This window comes from Athene cunicularia (genome assembly GCF_003259725.1).
Source record: "Athene cunicularia isolate RWA chromosome 4 unlocalized genomic scaffold, athCun1 chr4_part3, whole genome shotgun sequence".
Lineage (NCBI taxonomy): Eukaryota > Metazoa > Chordata > Aves > Strigiformes > Strigidae > Athene > Athene cunicularia.
Window position 1 is genome coordinate 20,786,487 of NW_020799100.1, and position 17,641 is coordinate 20,804,127.

At 38.7% G+C, this 17,641-nt stretch overlaps 1 protein-coding gene across 9 annotated transcripts in view; it reads right to left on the reverse strand.

The window, feature by feature from the left end:
* ZNF711 (zinc finger protein 711) overlaps positions 1-17,641 on the reverse strand; it is a 33,317-nt gene that overhangs the window by 10,110 nt on the left and 5,566 nt on the right. For 6 of the 9 annotated variants that reach the window (XR_003398448.1, XR_003398449.1, XM_026848897.1 and 3 more), the window contains exons 2-4: positions 10,894-10,998; positions 8,830-9,360; positions 954-1,112 (exon numbers count right to left, since the gene is read on the reverse strand). Coding sequence is in view for 7 of the 9 variants with exons in the window: in XM_026848897.1 (XP_026704698.1) it covers positions 954-1,112; positions 8,830-9,360; positions 10,894-10,972 (769 nt within the window). In the remaining 2 variants the exon portion in view is untranslated. Of the gene's footprint in view, positions 1-953; positions 1,113-2,249; positions 2,324-4,588; positions 4,677-4,777; positions 5,068-8,829; positions 9,361-10,893; positions 10,999-17,442; positions 17,624-17,641 lie in introns of those variants that run through there. The other 3 variants (XM_026848895.1, XM_026848900.1, XM_026848899.1) reach the window with 3 other exon arrangements.

Below are 17,641 nucleotides of genomic sequence, written 5' to 3' on the forward strand. Positions count from 1 at the left end.
GACAGCTGCCCTATTAGCCAGCAGTCTGATCATCACTGGAACAATCCTCTTCTGCCATTAACTTGAGCTGAAAAGATTACTTACTTCTCAGAGAAGAAAAATAAAAGCATCATATAGCTGAAAAATTCCTGAAGTAGCAATTCAAGCTACTTGAAAAACAGCATCAGGACTGTTACTAACTGGAGGACTTTGCTGATCTAATCCAGCAAAATTCTGTCTGAAGTTCCAGATTTTCACAGCACAGCCAGGCCAACGCTAGCGGCTCATGGGAGATGAACTCCCTTCCCCACTCCGGGAAGAACAGTCAGGCTGATTTGTCGTGTGAACAGCTCTGGGGCTCCAGGCCAGGTATGTTCCAGTACCTAAATGCAAAGGGTAAAGTGGAACGAGCCAGAGGTTTCAGCTCTGAGAACAAGTGTAAGGGGTCTCTACTTTTACAAGTTACATAGCACAGAACGTGAGTCAGCTGTATGTCCACTTCAAAGCACCTGGAATACTGGATCTATTCTTTGCAAGAGAGACCTGCAGAGCAGTTCTGAGTTTCTTGGTTAGGTTTGGAAATGACCGTGTGCCTAAAGCCCCAGCAATCTCCCCCTCTCTCTGCATCAAGGCCACCAAAGACTGTTCAATGACAGGCATCTGCTCTAGAAGCCTTTCTCTGCTGACATCCAGCTTTGCAACATCAGACAAAAGCAGCAGCTGAAAAACAGCTGCAGACACCCAACCACTTTTACATTTGGGTTTTGGTTGCCTGCAAATAAATACTGCTAATCAAAAAAACAACTTTAGACTAATCCACACCCAGCATTTTACCACATATGGGCAGCACCCACAAATGTCAAATTCTACAAAACATTCCAGTCAGTAGATTACATGGAATTAAGAACAACAAACAAAAAAAAACAACTGGAATACTTCATGTTACTGGAAGACTACATAGAATTTAAAGGTACCTATTTCGACATCATCTTCAGCTTCAGCTTTAAATATGTACACTTTGATAACTTCTGAACCAAAACCGTCATCTTTAGCAACATCATCATTCGTCACCTCAGTGCTGATTTTCAAGGGAGTGCTTCCTATATGGTCCAATTTTTCTCCAACATCATCCACTGTAAAGATAAGAGAATAATAATGAGGTTCAAACACATTTTTTTAAAAGTCAAAGTAATCAGCAGCATGATTTTCTCCACTACTAGCCCCATGCATAGTAAAGGTCTATATTCATAGATGGCCTTTACAAAACAGTTAATCTCAAAATACTTAGAAGAGATTCCAGAAGTTCAGTACTTATCTTACTGCAACTCAGGAAACACAGCAAGAATTAGAGAATGAAGAACACAAGGGGGAGCTTGCCACCAAAGAGCACGTGGTAACTGGTTCTGTCTGAAACTATTACACTTCAAAAGCAAAAATGTATCAGTAAGTAAAATTAAACATCTTTTCAAATATGTTCAAAATTAGCCCAGAATTGCCTGTTACAGCTTAAGAGTCCCAAAAAGTTTCACTACTCTAAGATAGCGGTGATAAAAATTTAGCAGCCGAAACTCTTATGAATAGTGAGAACAGTCACAAAAATGTGACTACATCTTCACCCTAAAGGAAATGATGATTTTATCCCCTTTATCACTTGAAAACACATAAATTAATGAAGATTACTGCGTAATATACAGCTGATTAAAAGATGCAGTGACAGTAAGTCCAAATACGACTAGCTGAAATGGACTTCTTTATGTATGCAACTTAGTCACTCTGACTATTTGGACTCTGTATAAAAAATGCTCATTGTATTTATACAACAAAAATTACATTAAAACTATTAGAAGTAGCACTGTTTTTGGTAAAAAGGGTATTCACATAGATATCCACATATATATATACCCCAAATGGCCAATACAGAGGGCACTGAGCTAAGCATCTTCCTGAGATATGTATTGCCAACAGACTTCTCTCAGTGGATAAAATTAGCTCCTGTGCAGATGGCCAACACAAACCTGTGCAATGCTTAACACCCACTGAAGTCCTCTAAATAGAGGAGAATTGCACAAAAATGTAAACAGAATCTGAATTAAATACGTTCCACGGAAACAGCAATTTACTGCATATATAACATTAAAATATGTGCATACTAGGCAAAAAAAAATATCATTAAAATTAGTATTAAAGTAACAGCAGTGTTTCATGACTAAGAATAGAGTGTACCCAAGCGGGACACTGCGGGCTCCAATCCTGAGGAAGGGCTGGCTTACCTCGGGATGGCTGCAGTGGTTCCCAATCCCCCTCTAAGCTTCCTGCCCTCAGCGCAGCCATGAGTGCTCTTGAAGAGCTGCTTTTAACTGCTTCAGGCTACAGCCTGCTGTACTGAGGTCAACCCGAGTCAGTTTAAGCTTTTAATACTCCAGGCAGTCATGCAAAGTGGGTCAGAACCTACTAGAAAAGGAGCAGATGCCTTCCCTGCACAAGGGTGGGAATCCACCACAGCAATCCCGAACTAAGCTCTTCCCACTCACGGACAGGATTCCACGGAAACACCTATCCAACTAACACCATTTTTCACCCCCGCACTGATGAAACTTCTTTCTATTGCACAAATCTTGGACTGCATCAGAAAAGTATAGAAGTTATTGAGAACAGAACTAGACACCAATTAAGTACAAATAAGGAACAAATTTCATTTTAGAACCTCTGAAAATGATGTATTTCAACAAAAACTAAACAAACATTTTAAAATGCTATGGTTTAGCTCTTTCGTTTTGTAAATAAGAGATTAATTGCATTGCTGAAAAAATACCAAAACTTGGATCAGTAGAAAAAAAGAATAATTTCCTTAGGAAAAGAAGTTTTGGGGTTTGAGTGAAAAGCATTCTAGATCTCTATTAAAATCAATGCCAGCAACATCAACACCTTAATCTGTTCGACTCTTGACACGTACTGCATGGTGTTCACATTTCCCTAAGGACAATGAGAACGTTAAGAGTATGAACACCACAGACACGAAAGCCACCAGAGAACCTGGCATACTCCTTTGACACTTAAATTTACCAGCATCACATTATTAGCCCATCTTTATAGCCTGTACGGGAGAGTTACTGCATCTGCTAATTGAAAGTTTTTATGCTTCCAGAATGGAGTTACTGGAAGAAAGGATTATGCACCATCTACTAACAGCAAAAGGGAAGATGCTAGAAGGTACTTATCCTGGAAAAAAGTATTTCCATACGTTTACTATGCTTGAATTTATTAATGATCATTTTCTTTTCTGCATGGCTTTTAACATTTATAAAAATTTCTTATTCACATGCTTCAAAATTATAAACATACATTTAATTTTCGTACAATGAGCATTTCCACTGCATGTATCCTTGCATGAGTCTTTGAAGGACTTGAGGTAACGAACAGGACAAGGCAGGAGTGATTATATATATAGCTGTATGACTAGACATGCTGCCAAAATGCAGAAAGAATATTTAAAGGCTGTGTGGAAGACATCACTAATTGTAAGCTGTTATTGTAATTTTAGAATTAGTAGGTGGTAGTAGATTTATCTTCAAATCTGCAACTCAGCAACACCAGCTTTGTCTAAACTCATACATTTTATAAACATAATGCATTATCAGTTTAACACAAAAAATAAGTATTTCCATACTGGAAGGTTATTTAACAACAGCAGTTTCCTAATCAACAGTAATCACATATATGTGTGACAAGAAGTTTTCTTTATGGCAAAAATTCCCAAGTAACACTGGGTGACAATGACTGTACACCAGTATGTATCTGGTGAAATAACATAAGGAAACACCACACCATTTTAGATAGCTGCCTTACCAGGATATCAACTGCAATATCACAAAGATTACATAAAGAAAAAAATGAGGCATTCTGCAATTTTTATAAGAATAAAATATTTTCAGCCAAAAAGATACAAGTCAAATACATGACTATAGCATGTATGCTCACATGCTGTGTTTCACCATTTCAAGTAAAGCCCTCAAATCTTCAATATCCTTTAAAAAATGTGAAGCCCTGTCATGGAGGGAAAAACTTACAACATTGTTTTTAAAATTAGTGGTTATTCCCACAGCATCAACCATCCTGTGTATTTTCAAAGCTCTTCAGTCTCTACAATTTAAGCTGAAGTAATGGAAACACATCAGGAAGCCTCTGTGCCCAGGGCTTCTGGAAGCACTTTTCTAAAAAAACCAAAAGTGTAATATAACACAATTTGAAAAATATAAACTGAGAAAATGATACTGATATAGACTGTCTTTTGTAAAATGTTGCCTTTTGTTTCAAATACCTCAACAAAAGACAGCGAACTGGCAATTGCTACTGCTTAAATTACTGTCCTATATGAAATAAATTTCACAGTTTCAATCTTTTTTAAACACATTTATATAAGGGGAAAACAATCAACACAGCAGGATATGTAATCTTTGTCAAGTTACAAATTATTAGGACTTTTTTCAAAAGCAGATTGTGAAAATACTCTATTGTCTAAGTAAGATGACTGAAATCACAGCTAACCCATCGGTGCTAAATCATCTGATGACTTTTCCCAGTGATAGCTCTCAGGAACAGGAATGCTTACTTTATGTCAATGGAATATGAAAGTGTCTTCCAGATCTGACTCATCCACCAGAAGCACTACATATTATTATCTCGTCACTTAAAATTAACTGAAAAAACACAACAGAGAACCTTTATAAATATATGCTGAATCCTCCTGAATAAACAAGGTTTAAAGGAAAACTCAGCACACTTCCAATTTTAAACTTACCTTACTTGGCTGTTTTCAGGTGTGTGATGTCCAGATTCACCGTGGATTGCCAGCTCCCACTTCATGTGATGCCTCAGCATGCACTATGCTGGTGATAGCACACCCACCATAGGAGCCCACAGGGATAACACGAGGGCAAGATAAGTCCCTTGGTTTTACAATTTTTCATCTTTTCCTAATGTCTGATATACTTATTTTATATCCCATAGGTTACAATATAGGAGTATTAATATTAAAATGTTTAGCAAATGATGTAACACTGCATTGTAATACACTAAAAAGGAGGTGGTGGTGGAACAGTACCTTACCCCTAAAGGCCAGCTCCAGTGTTGTTCTTTGGTGGGTATGAGGTCACCAACATAGTGCATGCAGGGCCAACACACGGATCGGGAGCTGGCAATCCGCTGTGGGTCTGAATATCGCAAACCTGAAAAACAAAAAAGGGTATGCTTTAAGCTACACGTGTGCTCATTCCTGCCTGGCAAAACGGGACGTACTGCTCAGCATTTTCCCACCTCAGTATGAGATGGACTGGGTTCACGATCACACTATAGACATTCATTTTGTAGTAATTTCCTTTTTATAAAAGTCCCTTTCAAACAGGTACTTGGGAGATTTAAAACAAGGGATCATACATATCCCATGCCAGAGGTTATGAATGTGTCCAAAAAAGGTTTTTAAGTCTTATGCTTACAAGGCTGATTTAAAAAAGCTGAATTTATCTGCACTGAGATAGCAGAATGGCAACAATCTCCTAGTGAAAATTTCCAATTACAAAACCATACACAGCTAGTTCACAGAACTATCAAGGCAAACTTATTATTTTCCAAATAGTGCTTACACAAAGATATAATTACCAGTATCAGATAATACACCTACATGGGAATGTCATCTTAAAACGGTGAAAAATCACCTTTCAGTATATTTAAACTGTAACTCCCAACAAAAGAGTAGGATAAGTTAAAATTCCACACTCAGCTCAGCTTCACACCCTTAAACGTAGTATTTTACAAGTTCCCAAAATGTGTTCCACAGAACAGTTGGTGGTATTCCCTAAGGGCATTATCTGTCATTTTATGTAAAGTCTCCCCTTTTTAGATGCTAGATTTTATTAAAAGACAGAGAAGTATTTTGAGATTTTTTAAAACTAGCATTTTGATGTGATTTACATGATAAAAAAGTTCAACAGTCCTATATATACACCCCAAAAGGACTATCATAAAATTAACTTTCTACAATATTAACTGAACGTTTGACAATTTTAAAAGGTAAGTAAATAAAAAGGGTTTTAAACTGCTCAATTAAGTAAGGAATTTATCTATTCTCCACAACAGATTATCTTCATAAACGTAACAAATTCAAGACTAATTTAAAAACATTTAAAAAAATCCAAACAAAAACTTAACCACTGTCAGACTGATTAATTTTTCCTGAGAAAAAAAATCAATAGCAGGTACTTTGTTGGGCCAAGCTGGCATACACAGCCTCAAAACTTAACAGAGGCAAGAGACCTCATCTTTATCACCGATCTGGAGGAGGGGATCGAGTGCCCCATCGTAAGTCTGCAGACGCCACCCAGCTGGGCAGGAGGGCTGATGTGCTCGAGGGGTGGCGGGCTCTGCAGAGGGAGCTGGGCAGGCCGGATCGATGGGCTGAGCCCAGTCGTGCGAGGTTCAACAAGGCTCAGTGCCAGGCCCTGTGCCTGGGGCGCAGCAGCCCCACACAGCGCCGCGGGCTTGGGGCACAGCGGCTGGAAATCTGCCCCGTGGAAAGGACCTGGGGGGCTGGTCATCGGCCGGCTGACTATGAGCCAGCAGTGTGCCAGGTGGCCAAGAAGGCCAACGGCATCCTGGCTTGTGTCAGGAACAGCGTGGCCAGCAGGGACAGGGGAGGGCTCGTCCCCCTGTACTGGGCACTGGTGAGGCCGCCCGCGATGGCTGGGCTCAGCTTTGGGCCCCTCACTGCAAGGAAGACGCTGAGGGGCTGGAGCGTGTCCAGGGACGGGCAGCGCAGCCGGTGCAGCGGCTGGAGCACAAGCGCTGTGGGGAGCGGCTGAGGGAGCTGCGGCGGTTTAGCCTGGAAAAAGGAGGCTGAGGGGAGACCTCCTGGCCTTACAACTCCCTGACAGAGGGTGCAGAGGTGGGGGTCGGTCTCTTCTCCCAAGTACCAAAAGACAGGACAGGAGCAGAAGGTCTCAGGTTGTCCCAGGGGAGGTTTAGACTGGATATTATTAGGAAAACTTTCTTCACTGAAAGGGTTGTCATGTGCTGGAACAGGCTGCCCAGGGAAGGGGCTGAGTCACCACCCCTGGAGGTATTGAAAAGACCTGAGATGTGGCACTTAGGGACATGGTTTAGTGGCAGAACTGGCAGTGCTGGGTTAATGGCTGGACTCAATGACCTTAAAGGTCTTTTCCAACCTGAACCATCCTACAATTCTAAGATTGCCTTAAGTTATCCAAAATGATTACTTAAAACAAAATTCTAGATTAATAATGTAGCTTCCAACTGTGATTATCAGGCATATCACGATTATACATAGATATAAATATAATTTGCTGAAAACTAGGTCTCAAGCTGGCTTTGAAACATTACAGAAGCCATTGGTAGGCTTGGGAACACCTGACAAAACTATAAATGTATCAGACACACCTGGGGTCATCAGGTTACTGAAAGTTTAAGATGCTCTGGTCTAAGTGCAGTGATCACCATTATCAATCACACTTGTCTATCTTAGAAGGAATTCCAAAGATGACTACTTACAATTACAAAGGTGCAGTTGGAAATACCGCAGTTACAGAATACAACTCATCGTAAGTACTCTGTCAGAAAGGAGGAATTTTTCCAATGAAACAATTGACTGTAAAAATGGTGTTCTTTTATTTACAAACACACAGGAATTTTTCTGTTGTAGGTCTAATTTTCTTTTAGACCGAGGTTTTTTTGGTTCTTTTTCCACAAAACCTTTTTTGACTTGGATTAGTGACATTACAGTAACGATATGATGATTAAAAAAAAAAATCATTGCTGTCCATCCTATAATGAACTAAAAATAAACACCAAAAATACATTTTGCGTAAGGGACATAAATGCTATAAAATATTGAAATCATCATAGTCACTAATCAGTCAAGTCCTCCGTCTTGAAATTTTTAATAAATGCAGCTTTCTGTGAACAGATTGACACTTTGACACACTTGGCATTGCCCTTTTTTTAAACATATTGCTTCTAACTAAATAAAACCTGTTTTGACCTACTCACATTTCAGTAACTAATTTGGGTAAGTCTAAAATCTAAAATCATACATTTTATCAAATCTGTGTAACAATAAAAACTGGTATCTTGAATATAATTTAACCACTGAAGAATAATATACTTAAGGTCCTTCCAGTAGCTTTCACTCAACAAGAAGTATAGGACCATACAGCTTCATCAGAGTTGAGTGCTGCGTGGAAACTGAAATTGGCAGCCACTCTCCAGCGTTAGACAGCTGAACAATTAATGCACACAACCCCTTAACATCAAGTTCAGTCCAGAACAGCACAACATACAATAAAATGCCTATTATAATTTTTAATACAGCTGAACAATATTTTCTGGACACGTAAGAGAAAACTTTATGAGTCAGGTATCTTAAAAAAAACTACTTCTTTGTTGGATTCTACTGATTAAACCCAACAAGTTACTTTTACATGCATCTACATAACATAGTAATATACCCGTGTATTTTTTAAAAAAAGCATTATACTCAAAATCTGTGGAATGTTTAACTTTCTTATGTGTTTTTTCTTAATTTTCAGGAGTATCTAGTTTCAGAAACACAAATATACACACTCATTCCTCAAGAGCACATCATCCTCTTTCTTGATGTAGCAGTGATAATGGATTTTTCATCAAGAAAACCCAAATCCAGACATCAAGAATTAACTGGGCAACAGACTATGAGAGTTCCAGTACAGAATGCAGCAGGTGTCCAGTTACAGGAACTGCTCCCCACCAGACCACTTCTACTTCTGCTAATCTCCTGTTTATATCTACCTTTGTTTAACTTACAAGATATCATTAAGTAGTCTTCAGAGGTACTCTTGCCATCATCATCATCTTCTGTTTTAATAGTCACTGTGGAGCCAGGAACAGTACTAGCTGCTTGAATGACTGCTTCAGAATCGGAGTTTGTTACAAGAACTTCTTCTGAAACCATTGTAGGCGAGTTGGCTCCTGACACAGAGTCTTGCACCACATGCTCCAAATGTCCATCGGGACCCGTAACAAGGTCAGCCACAAAAACCTGATCGGGAACTCTAACAGTTTCTGTTATTAGATCAGAAGTCAAAACATGATCACTGGTATCTAAAGCTTCTTCAATAGCAACATCAGCTTCCAGAACAGAATCGGGAACGATTACACCTTCGGTCACAACATCAGTTTCGGTGATGATATCAGGTCCTTGGACAACTTCAGCTGCTAAGCCATGATCAAGAGTTATTCCATCATCGGTAACAACATCAGAAACTAGGACAGCTTCGGGGACTGATACAACAATATGGTCTCCATCGATATGAGCAGTGCCAGCCATTCCAGCCACTATGAAACAATCATGAACGAGGAGAAAAATGTTAAAATTATTACATTAGCAATTAGTTTATCTAAGGAATGGAATAACTGTATACATAAGTTAGACAGATGTGCAAAACTGTTACTTTTCAACAATCCACTTCTGCATTTCACCCAATGAAGACGATCCAAAGCACCCTCTATTTTTTAAATTACGAAAAACAAAACATGCCCCTTTGAGACATAACGTGGAGTTTGCCCCAAATTTAGGTTTTACAATGCTGACATGTTAAAAACCACAGGCCAGTTTGCAATGTCATCCTGAAATTTCAGTTCAAAAACGTTTGATTACAGCAGCAATCCGAACCTTCACAGAATTCTTGCACGAGATGGGAAGTGTGGTAACAATACATTAATTGCTGTTACAATGAAAGGACTCTCGTTCTTTAGACTGTGTGGGTCTTGCTAAAAATAAATACTCAGTTGTATGCAATATTTATACTAGAGTTTCCAACAACTTGCCACGTTGCAAGGAATGGCTAGAAGCAGAAACCTGTTTTTCATTAACAGACTTGACTGGGCAGTCATATCTGCAGACTACTTTTCTATACATAAACCAGAATGCATAGTGAATGATTTTTAACACACACATATAAATAGTAGTTTTAAGCTTAATGAATAAAACTCTCAAGAAAATGGTTATCAGAATGAAAAAAAAAAAAATAAATTCACCATTGTACTGCAAATGCAACTATTTTGGGTACACTCTGAGGGATTTTAAGTCACATCAGACAACATGGTCCTTCCCAATACTTGAGAAGGTCATCTCCTGTCATAATGCAAATAGGAGACCCACAAAAAAAAAGTGGAGATTTCTTGCTGTGCATTCTCTAAACCCTCAAAATTGCTGAGGTTATTCAGCACTGCCATCAAATGAAAGAGTAGTGACTTAAAAAAAAAATCAATTTAGAAACAAGTTTTCTTCTATCAGTACAGTCCCAGGGCTTATGTTCTTGACAGAAGATTTCCAAGCACACGTGAACGTGCAGATTTAGCTAAATCTGTAAATTGTTGTCTACATAATAAGTTATCAGTTGTCACACATAGACATTATTTCCCACCACATTTATTGAAATACCCTAAAGGAGAACTGGAGACAGCAATCAAGGTAAGCACACAGAAGCTCAGACCTTGTTTACATCCTGTACTGGATGTTATTTACATCTCCTGTATGTTGGAGACGGAACACTAATCACCATGATTTCAAGCAGAAGTACACACACTACAGAACCACTGGACTCCAGATCACATTTTCCGCCTTATCTAGAGCACTCTGGGCCATGGACTGAACTTATGTTTTTTTTCAGAATTGCTTAATATTTTGGAATAATCAACTATTTCAGTATCAGCAACCAAAGTACACAAAGACATACACCAGCTTAAATACCGTATTTTCTCAAGAAAGTCATGCAAATGGCATATTAGACAACTTTACATGTTGATATAATTTACAGACATATTGCAAAAAACCTTCTAAATATATTTAATAGTTAAAATGTTTACCAAAATCCTGCATAATCATAGTGTGAGGCATTTTGGATTCTTGTGTTTGCAATCCAAGACTTCCACCACCTGGATCCATATTCAGCTAAATTCATTCACAAATAACTGCAATAAAAGCAAAATAAGAATTTATGGTGAGCAGCATTATTGTGTTGACTAGCTTTACTGCATTAATGTGTCACACTGACAAACACAGGAATGTATTTATCCAAAACTTCAAGAAAAAAAACATGCAGTACTTCATAGAATTTACTTTGCTTTGTTCTTCTGTTTATGCATTTGTTTGACCTAAAATCCTCAAAACGTTTCTATCCAGAAGTAGTCCTACAGTAATCCAAAGCATTACACATTCCAGTGAACCCCAACAAGTCAGTAATTCTTAGTCAGGACTTAAACATTTGTTTCTTTTTATCTAAGTCTTTGGTTACTGCCTGGCCTGGAACAGTGCTGTTTACGTTCTGCAGAATTTAAGTGGAAAGTGCTATCTACTTATCTTCAGCATGCAGGGGTACAGACTTCTGAAATTACTTTGTTTCCAGCAGCAGTAAGCACAAGAACTGCCTAAACCTTCTGCTTCCCCACTGCAAACTGAACATTACAACACTTTCACAGTTTTACTAGACTCTCTCCATAGGGTAACAGCTCACTGACAGTAAGACCTCACCTGCAGTCCCAGCTGTAGCATCAGGCCACAGTAACAAACCAATAGAACAGTGTTAGTAAGCAACTGAACCTAGTTACAGGTAATTTATTACCTAGAAGCAGAAACTTTGTCAAGAAGTTAGCTTTTCTTTAAGCAAATTGTTGCTGTTTGTAGAAGTACAAGTGGGCCATCAATAGCGCCCATGTGCTATCACTAACAGGCCTTACCATAACAACATACACTGGCAGCCATGCACAAACCAGTCCCCTTTGCTCTACCCCTGTCTGTACACTCTTTAACTAATTATCAAGATTGGTGATTATGGATGTGTGGAGCTGCATCAAAGAAAGGTGTGGACTGGATTGGGAGTAACAATTTTTCAGGGTCTTTCACAGTTTTGTATCAGATATTTCAAAACAAATTCTAATGTGTAAATTTAATTGAACATTATGTTTAATTATAGGTAAGTTTTCAAAAAGCAGCGTAATGCCTAAATTTAGAGAACAAAAGTGTCGAAGCTGATTTTCTCTTCCAGTGGCTGTGTATGAACCTCTCTATTTCATTTTAATCTGACAAAAGGCCTGATAGAAAATTTAATCAGCCCTCAGTTAGATTTGAAGGCACAGTGCAGAACAGGCAACAGCTAAGCTTCAGACAGGCCAACTTATTTCAACGTCTCATTGCCGTGATACTGAAGGAACAACAGTGCTCAATAGACTTCTGTGCTGACATCTCTACTCACCATTCCAGCAATAGGATTGTATTATTCATACCGGTTGACGTTTTATTTCAAAACTGTCAGGTTATTCTAGAAATCTCATCTTCCCTCACCGTCCCTTCTGTGCTGCCTCATTTCTGCTGCTAGGGAAAAGCTGGTCCTACGCAGCTATCTGCACTATCCCACTGATAGAAAACTGATCCTTTAAAGCTTCTGACAGAACAGACCCACCAACCCTTTGGGATCCTTCACTGTTACATCTTTAGCCTGATATTCCTTCTTTTGTTTTTGACAACTGCTTTGCTGCTTCAGCTCTTCTAATTCCCCTTAATGCTTAGGGGCCTCTGTTTCCCAATTTCTCTTTTGTCACACTTGCCTATTTTCCTCAGTCTTTTAAAATTACACCAGTTCCTCTAACCTTGAAACACAGCCATGTCAGTCTTAAGGTTTTACTTCTGAGAGTCTCACATTCATTAAAATGAAATTCCAATTACATCCAAGAATTTTTATACATGGAAAGTAAATGTTGAGCTTCTCACTAAATTCAATTTTACCATGGTATCACATCTGTCTTGAGGATGCTGAATCTCGTTCATAAGGTACAGCTACACAAACTCTTTCAATGAAAGAGAAAGCATGTAACACTTCTTTGCTAGTGTTTCCATAAAATACAAGAGAGAAGGATGTATTAGCATTCTTCCATGTTATCTGCATCGCTACTGAGCATTAAAGTGTGGGGATTCTGAATTATTTTGCCATTTGCTGCAACCCAGAAGACTGTTAAGAAGATGAAATAGATGAAGCAACTCCATAGAAGCAGCAAGGGTACACCGAGAGCAAGGCTTTCATAGGTGAAAAATCTCTGGCTTAAAAAAAAAATAAATATATCTGTTGCACAAGACTAAAACCTTGTACTTTCCTGCCCTCTCATACCCAAGAATCGGAAGTGGGAGTATCACACAGAAAAAGAAGAGGTTTAGGAGTTGTGGTAAGTGAATGCAGACTAAGAGCTCAACCTGGAACTGGGTGGTGCAGAGATGAATAGGGAAGTACAAATGCTTTTAAGAGTAAGTCTCAAAAAAAACCCTTTTACTCTTGTATAACAACCTTCATTTTGCTCTTCTGGATCTCATAAAAAGTTGACCCCTAACCTACTGGAAGATTCTGGTTTAGGTCTGCGCACCTAAATCCAAAATAAGATAAACTTCCAAGTACTTTGTGGTACAAAATATTTATGACAACCCTACTGCAATGAGACATATGACAATAAAGAGCTAACACAGTCAAGCAGCGCGAGTAATAAAATAAGCCCAGCTGTAAGAATAAATGGCTGAAGTGCCTGAAATCTCTGATATACTTGTAAGCCAGAACCAAGGGCGCCAGAAAGAGCCAGGACCTAACGGAACTCACACTACCGCACTAGTCCAGAAGTAAACTAAACTTTGCAGTAGACCTGACACTAATTTCTCTTGAAACACGAAGCTCTATCAATGGCAGGCACTAGAGTCCATGATAAAAGACACTAAGAATTGATCAGAACAAAGCATCTTAACGCCAGCTACCACGATTACTGCAACACTTGCGGCTCGCCCGAAGAGAGCGCGCTGCAACCTCGGTACCAAACCAGGGCGGCATGGAGAGGGGGCTGCTGGCACTCGGTCAGGGCCAGGGCCAGGCTGCAGGGCCACCCTGCTGCTCTCCGCACGGGGAAAGGGGTGCTCCAGACCTCACTCAAGCCCAGCAGAGCCACCATGGTGAGACAATGTGACGAGAAGTCAGTTCTGGTGCTACGCGGCTTTGCCTCCGTTTTTATGATTGTGTTAAATGCCTTTGCTTCAGCAGATGATGCAGAATTCCTACTCTGTGTAGGCCAAGACACTTGCCAGGTGGGTATAATTTTGTCTTCAGTTTTGGGGGTTTTTTTTATGTGAAATAATACAAAACAGAGTAACAAATAATCTTAAAGAGAAAGAAGAAAATCTTGGAAAACACAATTTATGGAAGGGAGCAGAAATTGTTCCTTCTTTTATACTCCTGAAATCCTCAAGTGAAGGAAGCAACAAACAGTCTGCAATGATGGCAAATTTAAGAAAGTCATGGATCCACCCCAAGGAGGTTTCAACTTAACTGAGAATACAAAAGAACCAAAGAACTTGTATCACCTAGTGTCACTATCCTTTCAACGCTTTCTCCCCATATTATATGCTCAAACCTACTTCTCTCAAACCTGTCTTTAAATCTACAGTATTAATTCTTGGAGATGATGACAACTAACATTCTTCTCGCAGAGCTACAAGAATTCACCAACGTAATTCCTTGATGGTGCCATAACAGAGTTGGGTGCACAGCCCACCTAGTATTACGAACTCACAAGTCAAACATTATCAATGGGGAAACCAGGCAAGGATTTAACTAACCCAGTTCCACCCACACAATCAAATTTCAACACAGTTTTAAGTTTTAGCTTAAAAATCAAATTCTTCCACCACTGTAAGAACTACAAAGCCACTTCAGAACCTCAATGCAATGCTCTACCACTCCTAAATTATCGTCACAGCCATCTGAAACTCTCACGACAGCTAACGAATATTTGCTATTACAGAAGAAGCTACAGCTCTAGACCATAAATGGCTAATTTAATATAGCGATTCCAGAATTAATGCAATACTCTATAATTTCCTGACCATGGCCTTTACACTCAAATAACCCTTCTTTTTTTAATGTAAATGGATATGAAAAATTATCTTAAATTGCATCAATCTGAGATTACAGGAAGAACATACTAGGCTTTTCTTCCTTCTCAATCAGCAATTTAATTTATTATCAGATTATATAATTAGATGCCAAAATATATTGCATATTGTGCTACACAGAAAATTCAATACGAAGTAAAACTATAATTTAAATTACCAAAGTTATGGGATGGCAACTTCTCTGCACGTAGTACTGAGTACCTTAAACTTCCACTAAAACCAGAGATGGATGATGACACACTAGCAATAAATATGCTGAAGCTGCACCTCAGCTGATGCAGCAGGTATCCAACCGTTAAACTTAAGTATACTCTTCTAAACCTTCAATGCAGACAGAGTTGGATCAACTATGCAATCACAATTTATTCTTTTCTTCTATCTCCTCTTGGGTTTTAAAGGAATGCAGTGACAGCAGGAAACCCCCTGGCTGCTTGTGCTGGAACAATTAACAAGAGATAAGGCCCACAGTTCTCCTACAACTCGATCTTTTTGTTCATAGATTTCAGTAGTGCAGATGATTTAGTTTCACACGCCACATATGCATGCAGATCTTATTACTGGAAACAGCAAAAAATGTAGTACAGTGATTAACTGTGGTTCTTCACAGCTTCTTTCTGTAGTACACCATGTTATACACCCACACAATCACAGAAGTGGTCTAATCATGTTTTTAAAAAGCAACCGAGAAATAAGGCAGAAAAACACAATTCTGTATACAGTCACAACCCTAAACTTATCCATACCTCTCTTGTCTCTATTAAGATCTCAAGTTTTTCTTCTCAATTCCCCTTCTCATCTGTGTATTTAGAAGAAAACACTGTGAAAATGCTTTATTAGCATCAGCCAATAAAATAATATCACTTTATAACATTCCATTAATATTTTCATTGTTTTGTGTTTGTTTGTTTGTTTTTTTTTTTAACTGTAGCATGCTATCTTGCACCAGAAAGGAGTTACATCACCATCAGACTCCAAAATGAAGAATTTAATGAAACCTAAGCTGAGACCCCCCCGAGCAATGTCTCCAGGCTAAATTTTAAAAATATGCATGTATCTGATATTGTTTTGCTTTTTTGAAAAATACAGTTCTTCCTTCTAACGAGCTTGAGAAGGCTGATTTTAACCTACCTCAGTTCTTTATGCCAATGCTCCTCCTTAGACAGGGCTCAGGTGAGAGCAGGCAATGAATTTGAGAATAAAAAAAGGGATACATGACTTCTCTGTCTACAGGCAGGTACAATACTGTAAATTACTACTCTAAAGATTTTATTTTTTTTAAATCAAAGATAATGGTTGGCAGTTTGGGACTACCTAAGAACACATAAAAGCAACACTCATTTGAAAAACTGGTAAAGTCCCAGGCCCTTATAAACATTGCTCTTAGTACACACATCCATTTATTCTTAGCCTACTCTTCCCATAAACGTATCATAAAATAACCATTAATATTTTAATTTTTGAGAAAGCTTTCAAAAAACACCCTAAATTGAGAAACCTTCAGCAAGTATTCTGAGGAGAGGGGGACAAAAAAAAAGAATGCTTCAGCCCTTCTACCCTTCCCAGGAAAAAAAAAAAGGCTGTCGTTCCCAGAGGTACAATAAAGCTCCCAATCAATAGGCTGGCTTCCAGGCATTGTTGCCATATTTAGAATTTTTGTAACGTAAAGAATATTTCTACAAAATGGCAATTTCAACTTAATAAATAAAGAATATGTCTTGAATACATTTTGTTATCTCCTAAGCAGTGTGGTCCTGCAAATGCTAAGCATCCCCCCAGTTTACACATACGATTATTCCCAGTATGTTTAAGCGATGCATTTTCACATCAATCAGACCTTAAGCTCCTTTAAAATAGCAAGTTTCTTCTGAATAATATTTAAGTCTTACTTACATATAATAAAGTAAAACACAACGTCATACTTGGTCAGGTGTCTCAGATATTCATAAGCTGTGTATGACATTTTGATGAAAGCAAAAGGATCAAGCTCAGAAACAGAGCAATGTAACACAATAAATCAACTTATATGTAGTTGAAAAATCCAAATCAGTTGTTTTCTAATTATCTCTTAACATTCAAGTTCAAGAATACAAAATAATTTATCTCTTGTATTCTTGATATAATCTATCTCTTATCTCCCCTAAAGATGCTACAGGGACTTGGGGTGTTTTTTCCCTAATTTTTAACGCAGCAATCAATAGAAAAGCAACGACAAACATCCTGCTTCCACAAAAATTTTCAGCAGAACCACCCAATTCATAAAATAATGAGCAGGTTAACGCATGCCCTTTGCAGAAAAAAAGACTGGGTATGAAAAACTAACACATCCATTTTAAAGTCCTTTATTGTGTTCACCTATGAAGCTTCCGTGAAAATTTACACTCTAAATCCATTTAAAATGACAAAGACAAAACCAGTGAATGAGATTTTTGCCTTACTGCCTGAAACGCGCTTAAGGCTCCTAAATCAATTAATAAAATCGCAGGTTGCACATCTACGTGTTACATCCACGGCAGTCACAAAACTTCCCGTAATAAAAAACCACAGGCAGAGAAGGGCGACAGCCTCGTCAAGGCGCTGCAGAGCCGGGGCTGCTGCGGCTCCCGCTGCCAGACTCGCCACCCCGCTACTCGGCCT